The 22,452-nt window shown below is 43.1% G+C and overlaps 1 protein-coding gene across 4 annotated transcripts in view; it reads left to right on the forward strand.

Moving 5' to 3' along the window:
- The window catches only part of COL11A1 (collagen type XI alpha 1 chain), a 253,111-nt gene that overhangs the window by 83,633 nt on the left and 147,026 nt on the right, over positions 1 to 22,452 (forward strand). The window contains exons 6-12 of one of the 4 annotated variants that reach the window (XM_083620396.1): positions 8,558 to 8,683; positions 8,989 to 9,132; positions 9,336 to 9,443; positions 12,844 to 13,098; positions 16,017 to 16,079; positions 19,890 to 19,931; positions 20,289 to 20,351. In XM_083620396.1, the coding sequence (XP_083476522.1) occupies positions 8,558 to 8,683; positions 8,989 to 9,132; positions 9,336 to 9,443; positions 12,844 to 13,098; positions 16,017 to 16,079; positions 19,890 to 19,931; positions 20,289 to 20,351 (801 nt within the window). The remainder of the gene's footprint in view (positions 1 to 8,557; positions 8,684 to 8,988; positions 9,133 to 9,335; positions 9,444 to 12,843; positions 13,099 to 16,016; positions 16,080 to 19,889; positions 19,932 to 20,288; positions 20,352 to 22,452) is intronic. The other 3 variants (XM_083620394.1, XM_083620393.1, XM_083620395.1) reach the window with 3 other exon arrangements.

Raw genomic sequence — 22,452 nt, forward strand, 5'->3', positions numbered from 1 at the left:
AGGGAGCACAACTGGTTTGGTCACACCGGGAGCAGAACATTGGAGGCACCGCAACTGTTATGTAGAATGGAAGACATGAGGCAAGGGGCATCAAATTTGGTGGTCGCACAGGGCGCCATTGAAATGTGAAACCCCAAGATCTTCCACTGTAGGCAGCATTCATTCATCTATCTTATGAATTCCAGCATGTGAGTCCTCCCACTTACAGCTAAATATGTTTACCATCTCATCTGCTGAGCCTCGGAATATGTGTGTGACATTTCAGAAGGTAGCTGCAAGCAGTGATCAACCATGGAGCTACTTGGTCTTTGGAATGTGCTCCTGCTGTTCCTCTGCCCTTCCTTAAACAGTGGGACAGTTTGGCTGCATCAGTTCTCTTTCATTTGGAGCTGAGAAACCACAGAGTGCATAGTCTCGGTATCAAAGAAGAAAAACAAAAACAACCTGTTTATTTAAAGATGTGCAGGATGAGAAGGAATGGGAAGAGTGAAGCTGCCCGCCTGGGCAGATTTCAAAGTAATCCCCAGAAAAGTCTCAGTAGAGGTCTCAGAGTTCAGAAATGCAAACAAAAACTGTCTTCTGCACACACACACACACACACACACACACACAGACAGACAAAAACACACTTTCTCTCTCTCAAAAGCAAACTGCCTGTCATCCAAGAATCAATTTCAGGACAGTATACAAAGAAATTAAAAATTACAAAAGCATTATGACATAGGCTATAATATAAAGCCAACTGATTGCTTTCAAACAATTTCTACTCACAGTAATAAGTGGACCTAAGTTAGCCATATCCATATTTCCATGAGGTTGTTCTGAAACCTTGTCTGCACTATAAAGTTAAAGCAGAATCATACCACTTCAAACAGTCATGGCTTCCCCAAAAAATCTTGGGAAGTTTAATTTGTTAAAGAGTGCTGAGAGTTCTTAGGAGAGTCCCATTCCCTTCCTAGAGCTACAATTCTCAGAGTGGTTAACAGTCAGTCCTTCTTTCCATGGAATTCTGGGAATTGTAGCTCTATGAGGCAAAGAGGGGCAAAGAGAAGCTGATCAGGACAAATTCCTCAAGCATCCCTAGTTGAGATTTATTATTATTATTATTTGCTATGGCAATTGCTTTTGCAAGGTGTGAAATAACAATAACCACCCATCATATCTTCCTTTCTCTTCTACCGGCATTACTTCAGAAATGTGAAGGAGAATTAACATGTTGATGACCTATAAGCTTTCTCTTAGGGCTTCTCTCTTGCCTGTACTCCCCCCCCCCCCCCGTATAATTTCAATCCATCTTGTATTAACAAAAAAAGGAAAAGGAAAGCAGGGAAGATCCCAGAACTTATTAGTTATTGACAACATTTTTAGACCACCCATTAACAAAACCTTATCCGGGTGGTGCAGAGAACTATTTTTTAAATAAAACACACACCCCATAAAATATAAAATATAAAATATAAAATACATGGACATAAAAAAAAAGAACTTTGACATCAAATCAGAAACAAATGTGGCTCCTGTTCCCTGGGCTAGGAAGCAGTTGTTGCCTGCTGAATTCTGCTATACAGAATCACAGTGCAGCAGGCAGCTTAAAGTGCAAGCAGAGGGTGTTGAGGGGAGCCCAGTGTCGGACATGTGAAAGTTTGATCCAAGGCCCTTGCTTCTGAGAGATTGCTGTGGTATTTGTGTCACCATCTTGGCTATAGGATTAGCCATTTTCCTTAACATAGTGTAATGCTGCATAGAAATCCTCCTAAGGCTGTAGTCCTTTGCCTGAGCAAAAGATTACATGAGTTGTCTTCAAGTATAACTGCCTCTTGAATAACCTGTAACTATCTTATTTCTTACTCATTCTTAACATTTGCAGATGAATGGCTTGGATTTCTGCACCCCACAACTCTCTTGACTCATCCTTGACACCCTTTACATTTTTGCTCAAGAGATCTTCACTGCTGACGCTTCACTGTAGACCTTCCCTTTGTCCCTGATGTGCACTTTTAATAGTTGTGTAGAAGAGAGAATTTCTATAGGTGTTGCTGTAACTCAGTCATATAAGCTTTCTTTCTTCTTCTTCTACACAGCTATTGAAGGTGAAAGAGACCTGTCTACTAGGGTTGAGATGATGGTTGTCTGAAAATATAGCTCAAGTGATGGCTTCTCAGCCTTTTGGCTAAGATAATGCAAAAATATTACCTGTGTTAATTGTTTAAGTGATTCTCTCTGGGCAGGAACAGAATTTGGATTTTTGGGGGGTGAGGAGAGGACTTTAGAATTAAGAAGATGGTGACTGGGCCTGTTGGCACTGCTGCCACCTCTGGTGGTGATGGCATAAAGTTGAAGTTAAAAGTTTGTTTTTTTTAAAATGAACAAATAAACTAACTCTGCTACCACCCCCTGTTCCAATGGGAGAAATGCCCCACCCCAAATTTGCAGCCTACACATGGATCATGTTATTCAGAAGGCCATTTGATTATTGCCATACCGGCCATAAATTTTGCTACTTCTGTGAGAATTGAGTGGGTACTAGTAGTGGCTTCCTTGTGTCCAAATATTTTTCAATGGGACTATCTTCCACAAAGGAAGCAATGTTATGGAATCAACAAAGTGCAGGATCTCTATCTTACCTAGCACAGGTGAATCGGAACATCATTCGCTCAGATAGTGAACTCAGGCGGTGAATGCCGAAAGGATTGGGGACAAAATGGGGCCCCTGTGAAACAAAAGAGAGGTATGCTGTGAGAAATCCTGAGTTTTGCAGAAGTACATTTTGTTAAACAAAAAAAATCTAAGGCAGCAATGCCCCCCCCCCCGGAAAATAACAAAAAACAACAAATCCCAAGTAAGTACTGAGCATGTTCTGTAGTCGCAGATGGTTGAGTGTCAATTGAAAAAGAAAACTGGAAATGGAGACGTGAGAAATGGAATGTTTTCCTTTAGGCCTCCACAACTGACAGTACAGTGGTACCTCTGGTTACATACTTAATTCATTCCGGAGGTCCATTCTTAACCTGAAACTGTTCTTAACCTGAAGCACCACTTTAGCTAATGGGGCCTCCCGCAGCTGCCGCGCCACCGGAGCACGATTTCTGTTCTCATCCTGAAGCAAAGTTCTTAACCCGGAGTATTATTTCTGGGTTAGCGGAGTCTGTAACCTGAAGCGTATGTATCATGAAGTGTATGTAACCCAAGGTACCACTGTACCTTGGAGACAAAAGTGGGTGGCAGGGAGGTGCCACTCACTTGATCTCTGGTTGCTTCCATTTCTGCTGCAGGCTGGGAAGTGGTGGCATGTTGTTGGTGCAGTGCAAATGCACTGGCAGAGCCGATCCAGTTCTCCCACTGGTGTGTTTGCACTGCACTGACCTTGCTGCTGCTGCTGCTGCTGCTGCTGCTGCTCTCCCAACCAGATATACAGAGGCTTGGAAAGCACAGCTGACTTACTCCATCATCTGCTGCTGCCTTGTTGGCAAGAATCCTGAGCAGAAACACTCCTGTTAGGGGTTGAGCATACATTTTGTTGTTGTTAGATTTGTAACCAACATTAGTGATCCTGAAAATATCTTATGTGAACGGCAGTTATTACTTTTGTACAGATGAGAATGTGAATCTTGATGAATCATGGCATTCCTAATAATGCCCATTGAGTTCACAAACACTTTCTTTTCACCAAAATCCAACGTGCTAGACATTGGACCACATTGAACATCCATTAAACCGTGATGGCTTTGCCCCAATATCCTGAGATATTAGATTTCAGCAGCCCACTGAATTCTTCCCTAAAAGTGTTTACCAAGGACCGCTACACACATTCAGAATAATGTGAAACGGAAGGAAAATTACAGCCACATTTTATCACGAGGACTGTATATTTCTGCTCCGTGAATAGAATGTGCAACCAAAATGCAGCCTTGTTTTAGTGACCTTACATTTTGTTGAAATGTCAAAGGCAACATCCTAGAAGAACTAAAATATTTTCCAGTTGATCGTGTATGATGCAATTCAACCCGCTAAATATACTTGCTTTTTATATGTGCCTTTGCAGTTTCTCATTCATGAATGACGGGCTTTTCAAACTGTGCCTTTGGCAATGCTTAGCATAAATATCAATTTACTCACTGTCTGTGTGCCTTTTTTAAAAAAAAAAAATTCTAGCATACTTGGCACAGTTTTTTTGATTCAGTCAATGTTTCTGTTTGTTTTGTGGTCTCTGAAGAACTTTTTCTAACCTGCCCTTAGCAATTGAATTAGCCACAGGATTGGCACAGTCCAGAGCAGTCACTAATTTTGCTGTCAGACTGATCCTATCATTATTTTTAACTAAATAGAAATATTATTAAATGGTATGCAGTCCTATTTTAAATGCTGAGTAACTGATCGGCTGAGTGCTAGAAATAAATAATAATGCTTGTCACTTAGCTCAATGGTACAGTGCCTGCTTTGCAAGCATGCAGAAGATTGTGAGTTCAATACCTGGCATCTCCCGTAAAAATACATACATGAAAAAAAAATCAAGAGATGGAATAGATCTCTGTCTGGAACCTTGAAGAAATGCAACTAGTCAAGCTAGAGAACAATACTGGCCTTGGACAAACAGCTCGACCTGATACAAGGCAACTCCTAACGTAATTGTGGGATATCCAGCCTCATATAACCAACATGCTTAAGTCTAATTAATGCATGGAAGGGGTTAAGACCATAGAGTGGGCTGTCCTGCCAGGCTTAGCTACAGTAGGCCATTCCCCCTCACTTTAGGAAGAAGGGTTATTAAGCCTTTGTTCTTCCATTCCACCATGTGAACTCCTGCAAATAAGGAGGTCTAGTTGTTCCGAGCTCAGGCCATGTGTCTTACAAGCCATCTGTGTATTTCTATACAAACAATTTAGAATTTAGGCAGATTTATAAAAAAGATAATTAAAAAGCAATGTATCAAAAGAGAAAAAGAATAAAGAAAAAATTTAAAAATACGATCCTTACAAAACACATTTGTATAGAAAAGAGAGAGAGAGAAAGAGAGACCCATTATCATATTTATTTCTCCCAGTTACCCACCCTGAAAGATAGCTGAGGGAGGTGATTTTAACCAGGTGTTTCCATGCACAACATCCACATTCTTAGCTGCTGCATTACAGCAGCTCTGAAATTTAGAGGAATTACTCTGAAACACAAACCTTGTTCAAATGTCCAGCTGCTGCCATCCCCAGCCCTCAGGGGTGATGCTTTGGGATGCTTGGTGCTAAGGCCAAACCTCTGCCCTCTATTTTGTTTTAAGCTGGGACATTTTTAAGAAGGGCACCAGCAAGACTAGTCAAAATCTGGACAGATTGCAATCTAAGCCTTTCAGTAGAAAGCCTTTACAATTTGATTGCATAATTTAGAATATCTGACCCCGACCATAAAAAACTACTATATCTGTTTGTCACACTTAAATGCTTTTCTCCATCATAAAACGATTGTAGTGTACTCAATGTAGTTTTCGTCAGTGACAAATTTTCATTCATTTTTGTTTGTTTGCTCAGAGAAGCACATGAATGCGTGCAATTGAACCTCTTTGGCTGACTAGTCAGAGGAGACAGACATTGAGGTGTTACATTCCTCTGCAGACACAACCTATTTGTTCTCTATCAATAGAGCTTTCAGAGAGGCTGTGACACAAGAGGAACTATTTCTTATGGAGTTGTGCTTTTCAAAAATCACCTTCAGGGAAATGTGCCGTGTGTAAAGACGTCTCCTTTGCATATTTTAATTTGACATTGAAACTCTCGGACCTATGCATTATAATTTTGTTACCATTGAAGAGCTTGGCGGGGAAAGATTCATTTTCCTCTTTTGATTTTATTTAGGGTTGCTAGATTCTGATTTCATTACATCTTGACTTGGTTGATGGTTGGCAGGTTTTGGCCAGTTTTATAATATCTGTGGGCCCATGTAGCTTCAGCTGCCTGTTCCTTGGGACCATAAAAAGGTGACAAGTCTTTTGGGGCTAGACTTCAGACTCTATAGGCAGGCTTGTGATGGTATTTAGGCCCCAGGGCAAATGCCACAACTACCACCCTCATTATAACTATAATCATCTTATAGCTACAACTGCTCAACATTTATTATATACTAGCAAGACAGGGCATGCCAAAATTTATCAGCAAGGCTTCTGAGCCTTTAACAGTATAGCAGCAGGCAGAAATTCCACAGGCAAATGATTTCATAGAATCATTGGCTTGTAGAGTTTGAAGAACCCCGAGGGAAACAATAAGCTGCTGTACACAGGAATGCTGCCTCTGTGCTGAATGGTCGCTCACCTGAGTTGCAGGTGGACTTTGGCTGCAGCCCAGCCCAGCTTTCCCCATCGGGCACAGAATAGACCATTTCCCCTTGCAGCTGGTCATTGGAATCCTTTTCAACCAGCCATGGGGGCTTGTGGGATTGCCCGCCAAAACTTTTATTTAAAACCAGCCAATCATGGCAGTTGAAGTGGGCGGGGCAAGAGTGGCAGACTGGAATGGAGAAGTCTTCACTCTGGTCTTGTGTGGGTATCCTACCTAAGACTCCCAACAGTGCAGTATTCCAGCCATGCAAAATATCAAGAGATTTCTATGCATGCACATATCTCCATCCAAGCTGATTTCTGCCTAAAGCACATTCTCAATTGACAGAGCGCAACCGTGAGGCCAAGACCTGTCAACTTTTGATGAACGTTATGTGCTATCCCTAGAAGATGATCCCAAATCAGATGAACTTGTGGAGATTAAAGGGTGAAGCAAGTGAGCTTAATCCCCAATCCACAAATCAAGTCTACATCAATGAATAAGTGACAACGGCTTATGCTCATTTCTAATTTTGTGGACATATTTTGTGGATAATTGGGTGGTGCCGTTTCAGTGTGTGGCATTCCATTTTGATAATAGTGACCGGGTATTCACTGTTGGACGTCAACATGGTTTTAAAAAGCATTCTGTATTTGAATAAAATTAAATCAGTTTCACACACACATACACATCTGTGAGCCCTCCCAGTGTTTTCCTCACATAAATGTTTACCTATGCAGCATTTATTTAAAACGCAGCTTAATAATTAAGTCTGGGGAAAGTGTTTTGTTTTATTTTTGCCTGGGAATTAACAATATGCGCATTAGAGTAAAATTGCTGAATTATTGAAAAGTAATCCATATTTTCTTTTTAGAAATGCAAGCTTTCTTACATAGTCATTGCATTTTATGAAAAAGCAAGAGATATTGACATAGTACATTTTAAACATTTGCCCTCCAGAGTTAACTAAGGCTCTCTATATGTGCTCGGTGACCCCCCCACCCCTTCCATTGAGTCCCCATCACATGTTGGAGGGACAATTTCTGAAGTTGAGAAGCCATGGTGGAGGCTCCTTGCTTCATTCTGAAACCTTGATCACACAGAGTTCTGAATGAGACAAGGAGCCTTCATGGGTACAGGAGACTCTCATCTTCAGATGTTCCCCTTCCAAAACATGGGAAGGTGCAGTGGAGGGAGTGGTGCCAGGCCAGCAAACCTAGGGTTGCCATATGTCTGGAATTTTCCCAACATTCCCAGGAGTCAGCCTTGGGAAACAATGTCTGGGTATCAACAACTCTGGGCGAAAGCTCAACAACTTAGGCCAAAAAAGTTTGTTTCCAGATTTTTGAAATACGGCAACCCTAAGTAAACCTAGTCTGTGCTCCCTCTTCTTGTGATTGGAATAGCATGGCACTGAATAGAGTTATTATGTGTGTGAGGATTCACACTGCAATCCTCTACCTGCAGTCTGAAGTGATTTTCTGTCATCTCTCTTATTAGACCCAATTCTGGGCATGCACCATGAATTGAAACATCTCCCTTGGTCCACTCTCCCTTTTGCCTGCACTGCTAGGATGTCAGATAACTTTGTTGGCATGCTAGCACTACATGCTTAGAGGCTGTTATTCCGATTTAAATGTTGGCCCTCCCTGATGAGTAATGCTTTGTCTGTTGCATACCCAGCAGCATTTTTATTGATCCTTCTTAGTGGTGAGAACTGAAGGACATTTTTGACAATATGTTTCTTACAGGTAGTCAATAGGACCTGCCAGCTAACTAACACCAGTAAAGAAACATAAGAAAAACTTTCCCATGCATTATCACAGGTGTTCTATGTAACTAAATATTGGCCAATTCTAAACCAGGTCAAAAACCACCATCCTTTGGTTGCATTGCTGTAAAAGCAGGACTTTTTTTTTCATCTAGAACTTGCCAGAACTCAGATCCGGCACCTCTCAGGTGTGCGCCATTGCCATTCTAAGAGGTGTTCGTGGTGAGTTCCGGCGCCTCTTTTTCTAGAAAAAATAACACTGGTAAAAGATAACATTTTTTATGCAACTATTCCTTGCTTTTTCATTACCTTCATGTTTATTTTATATAAATCTGAAAGAAAATAAGGAGATCTTGCTAATAGAAGTTTGGTGCTTTACTTCTCTCAACTTTTTCTTCCAAGTGAGTAAAAGAGCTTTCCATGACTGCTAATATAGTTTGCGGCCACTAACACAGCCACGCCTGGTATGTTTCCTTTCACGATTTAGTATGGAACTGAAGATTTAATTGAATATGACTATGACTATGGAGATCCAGATTATAAAGATTATAAAGACCTTGACTCTGTAACAGAGGGACCCCCACTGTACGACGAGATTGTCACACAGACTGAGGTAACGGCATGTGCTGTGTGTGTTGTGTGACGTCCCTGTCATCTCCCTTGTGGTCTTGTCATGTGGTGTCTTGTGTTACCTAAGCCTTTTGTTCCTTTTCACCTCTCTCTTGCCTTCCTGTTTGTCCCTAAATCTCATTTTAATTCAACAGTGGAAGAGCAGAAGACCACCAGCAATTGCCTATCTATCTATTTATTTGTTTGTTTTAAGCTTTTTGACTTATTCTGCTTCCTTTCCTACCTCACTGCTGTTCCCCTTTCATTCATTTATGTTTTCCCATTCCATCTTTCAACACCTTTTTTCAGAAAAAGAAAAAAGCCCCAAAGAAGAAGAGGACAGTGACTGCTAACTCAAAGAGCAACTCCCAAAAGTTCACACTCAAAAAATATGAATCATTTTCATCCAAGAAGAAGAAAAGCTATCAAGCCTCAGCAAAAAGCAAACTAGGGGTAAAGGTAGCCAAAAAATAATCAAGATCTTTCCTCGACCAAGCCTGGAAGATCTGTGATGTTGAGAAATGAGTAGCTTGCCTCTAACCCCCAGTAGATGAATTCACCTTTGGCTAATACCACAACCCAATTGAACTGAGATTCCTCCTGCCCATTTGGCTTTCTCTTTTGTGGTTAATGTCCTGTGTTCTCTTTCCTGTCAGGCCAACATTGTCGATGAATATAATGAATATAATGTGGCTGAAACTGACTATGGGACCTCTGAGGGCTACCAGACTGAGACTCCGAGCCGAACGACGGGACCAAATGAGGTAATGAGGAATGGAAAAGTATACAGGCAAGGATCCTTCAAAAGATCTTAGTCAATAACTTTTACCAAGTCGTAATCGGTTGCCCACATTTAGTCTTATGAGAGATCCTCTAAAGACCAAAGTGGCTTGTGCCACGTTCCTGAAATGCACAGTTTTACTCCAATATCTGGCATTTCGCCTTTCAGTTCTGCTTGAGAAATAACACCTAGAGATTGCAAAAAAAAAAAAGCTCTCAGAGTTTAATGATATACATGTTTTGATGTTGTGCAGCACAAACCCAGCACAAACCTGACACAAGATCTTGCCCATATTTGTGATTTCCCTGGCATGAGGATGAAAGGAAGGGTTAGTTTATTGTCTGTTGGCATAAACCAGGGAGAGAGGCATAGCTTAAACAAGGCCAATTATTTAAAGGAAAAGAATTTAGTGACTGGATGGTGAGTGGAAGTAGAGAAAGGTCATAAGCAGGTGGCCTTGAACTTGGTCTTTGATTCCCTACCCTACTGATAATGCTTTTAACTCTATCCTCCATAATTTCCAAAGCCCCAACGTAGATATAGTCATGCACAACAATGTGTACTCTTCCAAGATGGTGGCCAGGATGCATTTTCCCACACACATAGCACTGTGAATGGAAACATGCACCTCATTCATGCCATATAGTGAATGGGGATGAATTGGATGCATGAATCGCCATCTGGATCAACCACACAGTGTGGATGAGCATCCATATGCAGATCCATCCATACCTGGTCAGTTCCCATTGGCTCCCAATATGCTTTCATATGCAGATCTCTTTTACTAGAGTGGGAGGTCTGTGTCTACTCCGCAGAATCAAGTTGCATTGCAAAGATGTACCTTAGGACTTCCAATACGCCTTTTCTTTTGATCCTGAATGGAAAGGTTTATTGGAAATTGTCCAAAACTGTCCTTCATGTTCTGTCGAAATTTGGAGTGTGCAATCAACTGACATTTATGAATGTGGATATTTTGCTTCGTAAATATCGACTTGCTATAAAACCATGGTTTTCCAAAGGTTTTGCATTATGCTGCAAGTTATTTGCTGCTCTTGTAAACAATTTCATGTTTCAAGTACATAATGACAAAATGCAAAAGTTATTACTTTGGAAAGTGTATTAAAATGCTTTCATAAAACAAAAAGCCAATGTTTGTATGTGTTGCCTCCATAGTTGGGTCTTTTTTTGTGGGCTGGGCATCTTGAAGAAAATGCTATTCAAATAATGCTGGTGTTTAAAAGCTAACTGCTTGGTTTCACACAGTTCTCATAACTGAGAAAAGAAAGGAAGTCCTGAGCCTTCAAGATGTATTGAACATTACATGTAGAAACATTGTAAACCATTTTCTGTCTGTGAGACACATACACTTATAAGTGTACAAACAATGCAATGCTACAAAATAGCATTTATTAGAAATATTTCTTTTTCTGTTCTCTTGTTTTAAAATTTCCATGAGATAATAGTTTTATCATATGTTAGCAAATGAAATCATCGCACATTAAAACCAGAAAGTTATTTAACCACATATGATTAATCTGCAGCTTTTTGTGCTTTCCCCTTTAATTTGTACTCCAGGGGTTGTATTGTATCCAGTGGTGTTGGTCAGATGACTACAAGACTTTTTTAAATAATAATAATAATAATAATAATAATAATAATAATAATAATAATAATAATTTATTTATATAAACACCTGGCTGAGTTTCCCCAGCCACTCTGGGTGGCTCCCAATCGAGTGTTAAAAACAATACAGCGTTAAATATTAAAAACTTCCCTAAACAGGGCTGCCTTCAGATGTCTTTTAAAAATAGGATAGCTTCTTATTTCCTTGACATCTGATGGGAGGGCGTTCCACAGGGTGGGCACCACTAGCGAGAAGGCCCTCTGCCTGGTTCCCTGTAACTTGGCTTCTCACAGTGAGGGAACCGCCAGTAGGCCCTCGCCGCTGGATCTAAGTGTTCGGGCAGAACAATGGGGGTGGAGACGCTCCTTCAGGTATACAGGACCGAGGGAAGTGGAGGAAATCAGTTCCTGGCTTTACTCCCTCCCCCTGAAGTAGAATGGGGGAGGGAGCAATTTTCAGTGATGTCCCTCTCCCCTCCCCCACATAGTCCTCCAGGGCACATTGAAATGGGAGTGGTGGGTGGGTGAGGTCATAGGAAGGAGAGAAGTCTCTGAAAATGGCCTTTCTCTCTGTTGCACTGATGGAAGCCTTTCTGTTAACTGAGTAACACCCCTGGATGCAAACGCTCATGTATTTTTCAACAGTGAGGCTGATGTTAAAAAGTGTGTGAAGCCAAGTATGAAAAATTTGATGTACCTAGCATAAAGATGTCATATTACAGCATTAGCGTCTGTGCTTTGGCATATACTGCAAAATCAGTGAGTGAAAGTCTGGATTGATGGTCATACTGAACTGAATATTTCTACATACCGTATTTTTCGCTCTATAGGACGCACTTTTTCCCCTCCAAAAATGAAGGGGAAATGTGTGTGCGTCCTATAGGGCGAATGCAGGCTTTCGCTGAAGCCTGCAGAGTGAGAGGGGAGAGCCCCAGCGCCAGCCCCACAAGGTCGGGGGACAAAGGGAGGCGGAACGCGGCCATCCCGCTGTCTCCCGAAGTGGTTTGGAGGCTGACGGCGGGGAGACCCCGCCGCCAGCCCCGCAAACTCCGGGGACAGTGGGGAGGCGCAGCGCGTCTCCCCGCTGTCCCCGGACCTGGTCTGAAGGCGGGCGGTGGGGAGAAGAGCGCTTCTCCCCGCTGCCTGCCCCGCAAGCTCTGGGGACAGCAGGGAGGCGCAGCGCGTCTCCCCGCTGTCCCCGGACCTGGTCTGAAGGCGGGCAGCAGGGAGAAGAGCGCTTCTCCCCGCTGCCTGCCCCGCAAGCTCCGGGGACAGCGGGGAGGGGCAGCGCGTCTCCCCGCTGTCCCCGGACCTGGTCTGAAGGCGGGCTGCGGGGAGAAGAGCGCTTCTCCCCGCTGCCGGCACCACAAGCGCCTGGGGGGAAATAATTTTTTTTCCCTTTATTTCCCCCCCAAAAAACTTGATGCGTCCTATGGGCCGGTGCGTCCTATGGGGCGAAAAATACGGTAGTTCAGTGGAACCAGGGTTTCATTTAACGGTTTTGCAAATGAAATAATAATAATAATGAATGTTTATGAAAGCATTGATTTCATTGCACACAGGTATGTGCATTGGGTGATCTTTTAATACCCCTGAAACTCTGGCTTCCCAGTCTTTCAGGAGCAAATTAAAAGATTCCAGCGCTCTTGTGTTATTTCACCAGCCATTATATTCAAATCTACTGAATGCTTATATTGCTTTACTAACAGTAATCCACATATTCATCCTATTCCCAAAACCTTTGCTGCTTATGTGAATAGCAAAATCCTGTTGAAGAAGTATTTGCTGAAGAATACGTAACAGGAGAGGAGTATAACTCTGAGACTAAAAAAACTGAGGAAACAGATTATGGAAACAGAGGAGTAGACCGCAGTGAATCTGAAGTTGTGGTAGATGGAGAAGTAGGCGAATATGATTTTTATGAATATAAAGAATACGAAGAGAAGCCAACCAACCCTACTAACGAGGAGTTTGGGCCTGGTGTTCCAGCAGAGACCGATATCACAGAAACAAGCGTAAGTTGGGGACATCCAAGCTGCTCTTTAACTGTGGCAAGTGGTTCGTAGCAAAACATAGCTGTCTGCATTTTCTGACAGTGGTGGTTAAACCTTTTCAGGCCAACATTTGCACTGACCCATGGGCAGCCCTATGGGACCCACATGTGAGAGTGAGTATGGCTGAAGCGGGTATAGCCTTTTATTTTATTTTTTTAAGGACACATTTTAGGTGTGGAGGAATCACAGAGTCACAGAGAAGACCCATGGGAGTGGTTAGTTTGAACTACTTAAAAAACCAAAACAAGATTTGGGGGCATTGTGGGGACAGAAAAATATTTTGCCCTCACGGTGCAGTACCTATGGAAATATTATCCCCTGCCCCCTTAAAAATACTTATTATTTGGTTTTGAACAATTAGGAGGGGTACAAAAAAACCTATAGGCAACATGGCACCTCTGTGTGGTGGGTGTAGGGCCATGGTTCCCAACATGGGGCACACGCCCCACAGGGGGGCAATTTGATTTTTAAGGGGGGCAATTTGAGAATGAGTTATTAACAGTGAATGGCCTTTTAGGCTTCCTCCACGTGAATAGTTGTTCACTCTTTGAATAATAAGAATTATACGTAATGGGGGGGCATCAGGATTTTAGAGATGCTTAGGTGGGGCATGGATTTTAGAGATGCTTAGTGGGGGGGTTGTTGGATGTGTAGATGCTTCATAAAAATGAAACAAGTATTTACGGGACTGCCTCTCCTGGTATGCCCCGCAGATGACCTTAAGGTCCATGAATAATCAAGTTTAGAGTTCCCGGGCCCTAAGGAAGTCAGATTATCCTCCAGCAGGGGCAGGATGTTCTCAGTGATGGCTCCGACCTGGTGGTCTCTGTCCCATGAGACCAGGGCCCTGCAGGATTTAACTTCCTTCCACAGGGCCTGTAAGACAGAGCTATTCCACCTGGCTTTCAGTTTGAACTTAGCCTAATCTTTTATTCCCCTTCCTTCCCTCCCCCTCCCCTTTTTATGAAGATTACCTGCTCTGGGATCCCACAGCTAATTCTCCCCTGGTCTCCTTGCTGGTCCAAATAGGACTAACTTAGCCAGCTAGCCCTGGTGATCATCTAATGTTTATTGGATGGATTTCCCCCCTAAATTGATTTTTGAATTCTGAATTTATTGTTGTTCACGTTTTATACTGCATTTTATGCTGTTTTTTGTTGCATCAATTAAGTGTTTTAAATCTGTTGTTAGCCACCCTGAGTCCAGTTTTCTGAACTGGGAAGAGCAGGGTATAAATAAAAAAACATTATTATTAATACCTAATGGTTACACTCATACAGCTCATCTCAAGACATAGGAATTTGTTGCCAGGACAGAGTGACAAGATCCAGATTGGCACCAACTGTCATGAACTTTGTTTTCTTCCTTTCCCTTAAACTTGAGAATTCCTCCTTCACACCACACAATAATTGTGTTACCAGTCTTCGCTTCCTATGTCCAGTTAACCTGAGGGCCAACTAAACCAGAAAGGAGTCGTGAGGTTCCAGAAGCAATAATGTTCACTAAGATTTCAGCTGGAAGTAGAGGAGGAGGCAAACCTCATCCTAGTCAGTTTCCATATATCTCATTGAGGAGGCCCACTAAAACAAGGATGGGAAAACTGTGTGGATGGACTCCATCTCCCGTCATTTCCACCCAGCATGGTCAATGGCCACGGATGATGGGAATTTCATCCTTACATTAAAGGAGCCCTAAATAAGTTTTGTCTTCAAATCCCACCCTCTGACCTAAAAACAGCTTGGCACCTACAGTCCTATTTGCAATATTATCTACATCTCGTAACTGATCTGTTCTCAGTCAAGGCTGTCATATGGAAGACAGCCAAGGCCCAAAGCAATTTTTTTCTTTGAATTCATGGAACAATCCTGGGGTGAGGCGGAGGGGGTGGGGTTTAAAAAATAAAGAACTACTCATGTTTAATCTGTTCGAGATAAACAAGCAGCTTTCTCAATTATGCTTGCAGGAATGAAACAAAAATGGCAGATTGCCATTTGTAAGCGAATATAGTTGCTTGGATATCTAAATAAATAAATAAATTGGTGGCTACAGCTCTTCATTTGCACCACAAGATCTTGTCCTGAACTTGTAAGCGTATATTTTAGTTTAGTCAAAGACAGGACAAAAGCCAGTGTTAGTTCTACTCATAGAAGACCCATTGAAAATAATAGACATGACTAACTCGAAACAGGTTTGCAGGTTCCTGCTCTCCTCCTCCTCCTCCCCCTTCTCCTCCTCCACAACTGCCAGACAAAAGCCATAGCCCATGGGAACTGTAACTTCACTCACACTACTTTCTGGTGTCAAGTTTTCATCTGGAGATATATGCGGGCAATCTAAACATCATTTGACACATTTAAAATCCATTCTGACCCACGAAGGAAACTAATCTCAGCCTTGGTTTGTGAAGGTATAATGCAGGAAATATCAATGCAGCTGTGGCAAGAACTGAGCACTTTCAGAGTCCTCCTCCACATTTTCTTTTTGGGCTCATGATCCAAATCCTCATGCTCATCTCCACATTGCCACACAATGGATGCTCACCATTTTCCCAGTGGGCATCAGTTGCAGACCATTGCTCACCGCCTCCTTCCTGACAGCTGATAATGGAATTCCCCCAACTTTTGTGGCCATGGGGATGTGACTGCCTGGCCAGTGAGCCAGGTTCAAATGGGCCATTCAGGGCCCAAGTTATGGGGCCCAAGTTGCTGGATGGATGGGCACTGGCCACTGTCATGACTGGCCGGGCAGGCCTATCTCCAGATAAAGAGCTGCAAATTCTGGCAATATCAAAAGAGCACTGCATGCCTTCACAGTAGCAGGGGACTTTGGGCCTGACATACATTCTAATATATTTGCCTCTCGGTATCTTCCCTCCACAGGTGAATGGCCATGGAGCCTATGGGGAAAAAGGACAGAAGGGTGAAGCAGCTGTGATTGAACCTGTGAGTATTTTAGAAGTGAGCAACTGTGACGTTCCGTGGGTCAGTTTCCACCTGCATGATCAGCTCTTGATCAAGTAGTGAGTTTGCTGGGTGCGAATGGGCCACAAAGACCTTTTAAAAAACATCCTGGTGTTTTACATCTGACAGTTTTATCTCAGAACGCAATCTTATGCACTGGGGAAAGGCCATAGAGCACATGTGTTGCATGCTGAAGTTCCCCTGCTCTTTTGAGTGAAATCATTGCCAATAAGCCTTCCCCAGCCTGGTGCCCCTCATATGTTTTGCACCGCAAATCTCATCATTCCTAGCCATTGCCCATGCTGGCTGGGATTGATGGAAGCTGGATCTCAAAATTCCTGGAGGACCTCAGATTGAAGAAAGGTAATGTAAGGAGTATTGAGCTAGATGGGTCAGTGGTCTGGCTCAGTAGAAGGCAGGTTTCTGTGCTCTTTTCAGAAATAAACCATGCAGAGCTCAGCAGGACTTAACTTCCTGTGCAAGCTTAAAAGGTAAAGGGTAAAGGGACCCCTGACCATTAGTTCCAGTCGTGGCCGCCTCTGGGGTTGTGGCACTCATCTCGCTTTATTGGCCGAGGGAGCCGGCGTACAGCTTCCGGGTCATGTGGCCAGCATGACTAAGCCGCTTCTGGCAAACCAGAGCAGCGCACGGAAACGCTGTTTACCTTCCCGCCGGAGTGGTACCTATTTATCTACTTGCACTTTGACGTGCTTTCGAACTGCTAGGTTGGCAGGAGCAGGGACCGAGCAACAGGAGCTCAGCCCGTCACAGGGATTTGAACCGCCAACCTTCCGATCGGCAAGCCCTAGGCTCAGTGGTTTAGACCACAGTGCCACCCACGTCCTGTGCAAGCTTACTTGGAAGTAACTGCCTCTGTCTAGGTATGAGTGCTCCATTGCTGCTTCATCTTTCAGCTGCAGGATCCGCATGAGAATGCTGGAAAATGCTGTAGTTTTCAGTATTTTCCCAGCTCAGTGGTTTTACAGGAGGCACTGTAGGCTACAGGCCCCTATCTTGGCATTAATAGACACTCCACCCAAACAGGCAAGCCTTTAAAATACTAGAGCTCCATTGCTGCTGCAACCTTTCCCAGCCACTGGGACCTCCTTCTTGGCAAGGCATGTTTTTAGGAAGGTGCAAGCCCAGCTTGAATTCTGAGGAAGGCTTGGCTTTGCCTCTGTTCCGTCGCCCCTCCAAACTGAGTTCACTTTCAAATCCACCACCCCTCTTAATTCTAAATGGTGGCTCCATGGCTAGCCAGGAGCTGGCCTTCTGCAGCATCTCCTACAGAAGAAGCATGGATAGATTTGTACTGGTGACAGATGATGATGGTGCAGCTGAAACAGCAGTCGAGTCAGAAGCCAGAGATGAAACATGCTGTCAATAATAAGGGAAGACATTTGCACGAAAGTGTCCCGCAGAACGTCTGGGTCTCCTAGCTATTGTAAGCCCTATACTGCGACACATGCAAAGTCATTCCCTAACAGTGTGAGGAAGGCAATGCAAACACAACTGCTCTAAACCAACACAGCTGTGAGTGTAAGGCAGCTTCTGAAGCAACACAAAATACTACTGAAGCAATAAGTGTCTAGTTGTGGTTCAGTTTCTGCAAGAAAGATTTTCAAAGCCCAAAGGATGTCCACAAAGCAGCTCCTTCAACAGTTTCGTGCCTGCAGTATTTTCTCCAAATCTGCAAAGCGATTGAGGCTGCAATTCTGTACATACTTAGCAGGCAGAGAGTCCCATTAAGCTCAACAAACCTTATTTTTGAGAAAACAGAGTGGCACTACTACAAATCACTCAGACTTGTGGTCTGATCCCACACATGCTACTCATAAGTAAGTCCCAGAGGCAACTGTAGATAGAATTTCTGTCTGATAATAACCTACCTTGCGCTTAGCGTAACCTATTTTTAAATACACATGCATAGTAGAGAGTTATTGACACATTACAAACAATCGTATACAGGCAGAAATGCAACATGATTGCATGGTTACACTTTGTGTATGAAAATGCTGAACCTGTTGGATTCCTGTCTGTTGTGACAGCTTCTGAAGGCAGATGACATACCAGAAAAAAAGGCCCATGATGGATAACAGGAGGTCTCAGTAAAAACAGCTCATCCCATGGCAAAACTGTCCTGTAGTGTGTCACTTAAAACTGCAGTGGGTGAAGTGCATGACTGAATGCCTATATAAAAGGGGGAAAACCTTATGTGTAGAAACCAAGAGGTCAAGGGAGTAAGATTGTGGCCTTCCCTTCCCTAACAGAGTTGTTTTCTATATGAATGTTGGTTTCCATGCTGAAGCTTTCAGTCATGCAACCCATTTCCTGCCAGTTTGATGCAGTATACTCCAACAACAGATTGACCATGCAGTGAGTTATTGTTTGACTATGCTATCGTACATAGTTCAGAAGAATTCTTGGTCTCTCATATGATTGCTCGTGGGAGCTTGTAACTTGAGACTGAACGGAAAGTGGAATTGATTTCAAACTGCATTGAAAGACATGCAGAGATTTTTCAGGGCAACAAAAATGTTTGCCTTTTTCAGAAACCATTGCACTGACTGGCCAGGAGGAGCCATGTGACCAGTCCAGGAAGCACTGTTCTTATTCTACTTTTATTTGATCTTGGCGATTTTGGCACATAGCCAATCTGATGGGTGCTTAATGATGTTGTTTGACTGGATGCGAACACCCCAAACAGGAAAAATCCAGGTTGGGGCGGGGGGATGGTGCCAGAGCACTAAAGGATATGTTGGTCAATGGCAGCAAACAAATTTAGGATTTTGTTTTTTGAAAGAAAACATTCTCTATGTTGCAAGTTTAGAAAATAACTTTAGTATCTCCAAAACACGTTTTTTCACCCTGAAAATCAACATGGGCAGATATTTGTTGCATCCTGAATCACAGTCAAGGCAAGATTGTGTGAAGGGACAGGAAATTGGATATTGGACTTTCAGTGCCATAATTTGACCAATTCCATCTGTTTGAGAATTGCAGAACTGTACTGCAGCATCAGTGACTGCACAAATTGCAGTGTGCATCCCACACTGAAAGCCGCAGTTTATAAACCACTGCTGCTTTGCAACCCCTGACTGTTACGAGCTCTCATCAATTGTCCTGTGTGCTTTCATAGGCAATTGCATTGGGGACCAAGAATATTCACGCCAGGCCTCAAACAAGCACTTTATAACCTACCTGTTGAGAAAGGGCAGAATTTACCATAAAGTGGATTTATGAAGTGGTGCTTCATTTTAAGTATTGCGTCCCAACTGGATTTGTGAAAAATGCATTTTAATGCATAGTTGTACTGAAAACACACGCCTGATGTGTTGCATGGGAAATGCTGTGAAATGCAGGTTGTGGCCTGTGAAGTGGACCTGGCTCACATGTCACGTTAGAGCAGAAGCTGTGATTTAATGTGAATGAGCAAAAGCCTTTTTTCCCCTTACAGTTTGTGGTTTGTTTGGTGGAAAAGCAGACAATTAGCCTGGGTTTGCCCTTAACAACAAGCCAGATTACTGCAGGAGAGGAGCAGGAAGAGCAACACATCCTTAAATTTCAGCAGCATATACTAAAATGCTACTTCTTTTTTAACTATGGTTTAATGTGATGTGCAAACTAGAGCAATGGCCCTTTAATAACTGCAAAATAATCAACACATGTCAGATATGGAAGTTAAATTGATTTATTTGTGTGGATTTTGTGCTAATTATTAGTGATGTACTCTTTGCTTTTCGCCCTTTATCCAATCAAAATTGTATAATCTTTTCTTTTCTCTTTCCATAGGGGATGCTTATTGAAGGACCACCAGGACCTCCAGGACCTCCGGTACATATGTGATTTTTAAATTTCTCCTTTTAAAAAAAAAAATTCCCAAAGAAAACAAAATATTTTTTTGGGGTAGTATTAACTGTGTTCAATACCACTGTAATAAAATGAATGCAGATATTTTGCATAGCAGCTCATGAGTCCCACGTAAGACGTGGTTTTTTGATGAAAATAGATTGGGGCTTTTGGAAAGTGGGCTGCTTACATCGTTGTGCATTTCTTTTTGAGGAACTGATAATTGGCTCAGATAGAAAGCACGTTGCTGGTCCTTGATCCAAAACTGGCCACAGTCTGAACCACTACTATAGAAAGTGATTCAGCACAACCACTCAATGTTGTTGTTTTTTTAATTCACAGGGTCTTATGGGTCCCTCAGGAACACAAGGCCCCACTGGACCTCCTGGTGACCCAGGCGATAGGGTAAGTTGGTGTGGGTTGTAAATGAGCACGAGGAAAGCATTATGTCCCAAACTGGGTGGTTAGAAGCATATAATCCAGTTTATGAAATAAACTTCCCAAACCTTGGTAATGTCAGCTAAGGCAAGGACACCAGGTCTGTTGCCTTAAGAAACCTGAATCTCATTGTAACTGTTAACTTCAGTGCATCACGTGCATAGTAGAATTTTCTGAAATCTGAGGGAGGTGGGACTTGCTCTGATGGTGGTTTGGACAGTTCTAGCTGGGCCCGTCGCAGGTCGGACTTCAGACGCATCAGAACTGAACTGAAAAGGTAGAATTGGACAAAGGCTGCTGGATAGCAGTAGGCCTCCTTTGTCCCAGTACGTCCAGGACTCGGAGGCCTAAGAGCACATTGCAACCTTCAGTTAACAAATGAGGCCCTCTGTGCCACTCCTGCCCTCTCTAGATGACCTGATGGATTCAGTGGAGATGATGGAAACAGTAGAGAGGGGTCAATTTATGTCTTGAGGGCCTCAGGGCTTCTTCCACCGGTGCTCTGGATATCCTTGTGCAGTGTGGGAAACATAGTAATGAGTGGGTGAACAGGAAGTGCATCTGATGTAATTGCTTCCCATTGCATCTGATGGAAGGGGAACTTTTCACATCTCCCCAAGTGGAGAGTTGCAGAAAGACTTGCTGCAGGGGCAGCTTGTGCTTGGTGAAGTGTGATAATTTTTCTTCTGCCTGAGAAGAAGAGAAAAAGATGAAGAGTCTGGATTTGATATCCCGCTTTATCACTACCCGAAGGAGTCTCAAAGCGGCTAACAATCTCCTCCCCCTTCCTTCCCCACAACAAACACTCTGTGAGGTGAGTGGGGCTGAGAGTCTTCAAAGAAGTGTGACTAGCCCAAGGTCACCCAGCAGCTGCATGTGGAGGAGCGGGGAAGCGAACCCGGTTCACCAGATTACGAGTCTACTGCTCTTAACCACTACACCACACTGACTGAGAATGAAAGGTATCAGGATAGACAGTCCATTGGCACCCAATAGTCATTAAAGCATCTTTTAGTGTGATTTGATGGGTCTCCCCCTCGTCCTGTCCCAATCATGTCTCTTTGTCTCTATGGAATGCAATGGCTTTGCTTATTGTTCCTATTTCATATTGACAACAGTGGCTGCTCTCGTTACAGTATCAGTGGCATAGGCTGCGCTCCCTGTGCCCCGTCATGAGTATGCTCACTTTATCGGCACAACATTACCGGTTTGCAAGGTTGCATTGCTGAAGTAGTTCTTGCACACCCCATGCCGCCAACTCATGTGTCAGCTCATAGAATTTGGCTGAAATGATCAGATTGATAAGGAGGGCTGTTGTTGTTTAGTCATTTAGTCGTGTCCGACTCTTCGTGACCCCATGGACCAGAGCACGCCAGGCACTCCTGTCTTCCACTGCCTCCTGCAGTTTGGTCAAACTCATGCTGATAGCTTCGAAAGCACTGTCCAACCATCTCGTCCTCTGTCGTCCCCTTCTCCTTGTGCCCTCCATCTTTCCCAACATTAGGGTCTTTTCCAGGAAGTCTTCTTTTCTCGTGAGGTGGCCAAAGTATTGGAGTCTCAGCTTCAGCATCTGTCCTTCCAGTGAGCACTCAGGCTGATTTCCTTAAGAATGGATAGGTTTGATCTTCTTGCAGTCCATGGGAATCTCAAGAGTCTCCTAAGGAGGGCAGCCCAAACAAAAGGCGTAGCTTCCTGTTCTGAAGCAAATTTAACCAAACCACATGCAACCTGAATAATTTGTCCCGTTCTCACGTATACCAGGGAAGCTATTTAGCCAAAGTTATGGAAGAGTATTTCTGACATGTCTGTCTAAAAGGCATAGACATAGCCTATTCCTAAACATATGCGCCAGCCTAGATACCTGAAATGCTAGATGGATATATCCACAGTGTCTGCTGCTGACTTAATAGCCCCTTATAGCTTTTGACAGATCTGCTTTAATAAGGATAGGCTTATCTCCATGAAAGGATGTACTACATCCTTAGTTTACATCTTCCCGTCTTGCATTACTATTTTTAAAATATTAAAATAATTCCTTCCTCTAACACTTCTGATATCTAGTCAAGTT

Source organism: Podarcis filfolensis (assembly GCF_964270895.1).
Source record: "Podarcis filfolensis genome assembly, chromosome: 6".
In the NCBI taxonomy this organism is placed as follows: Eukaryota; Metazoa; Chordata; class Lepidosauria; order Squamata; family Lacertidae; genus Podarcis; species Podarcis filfolensis.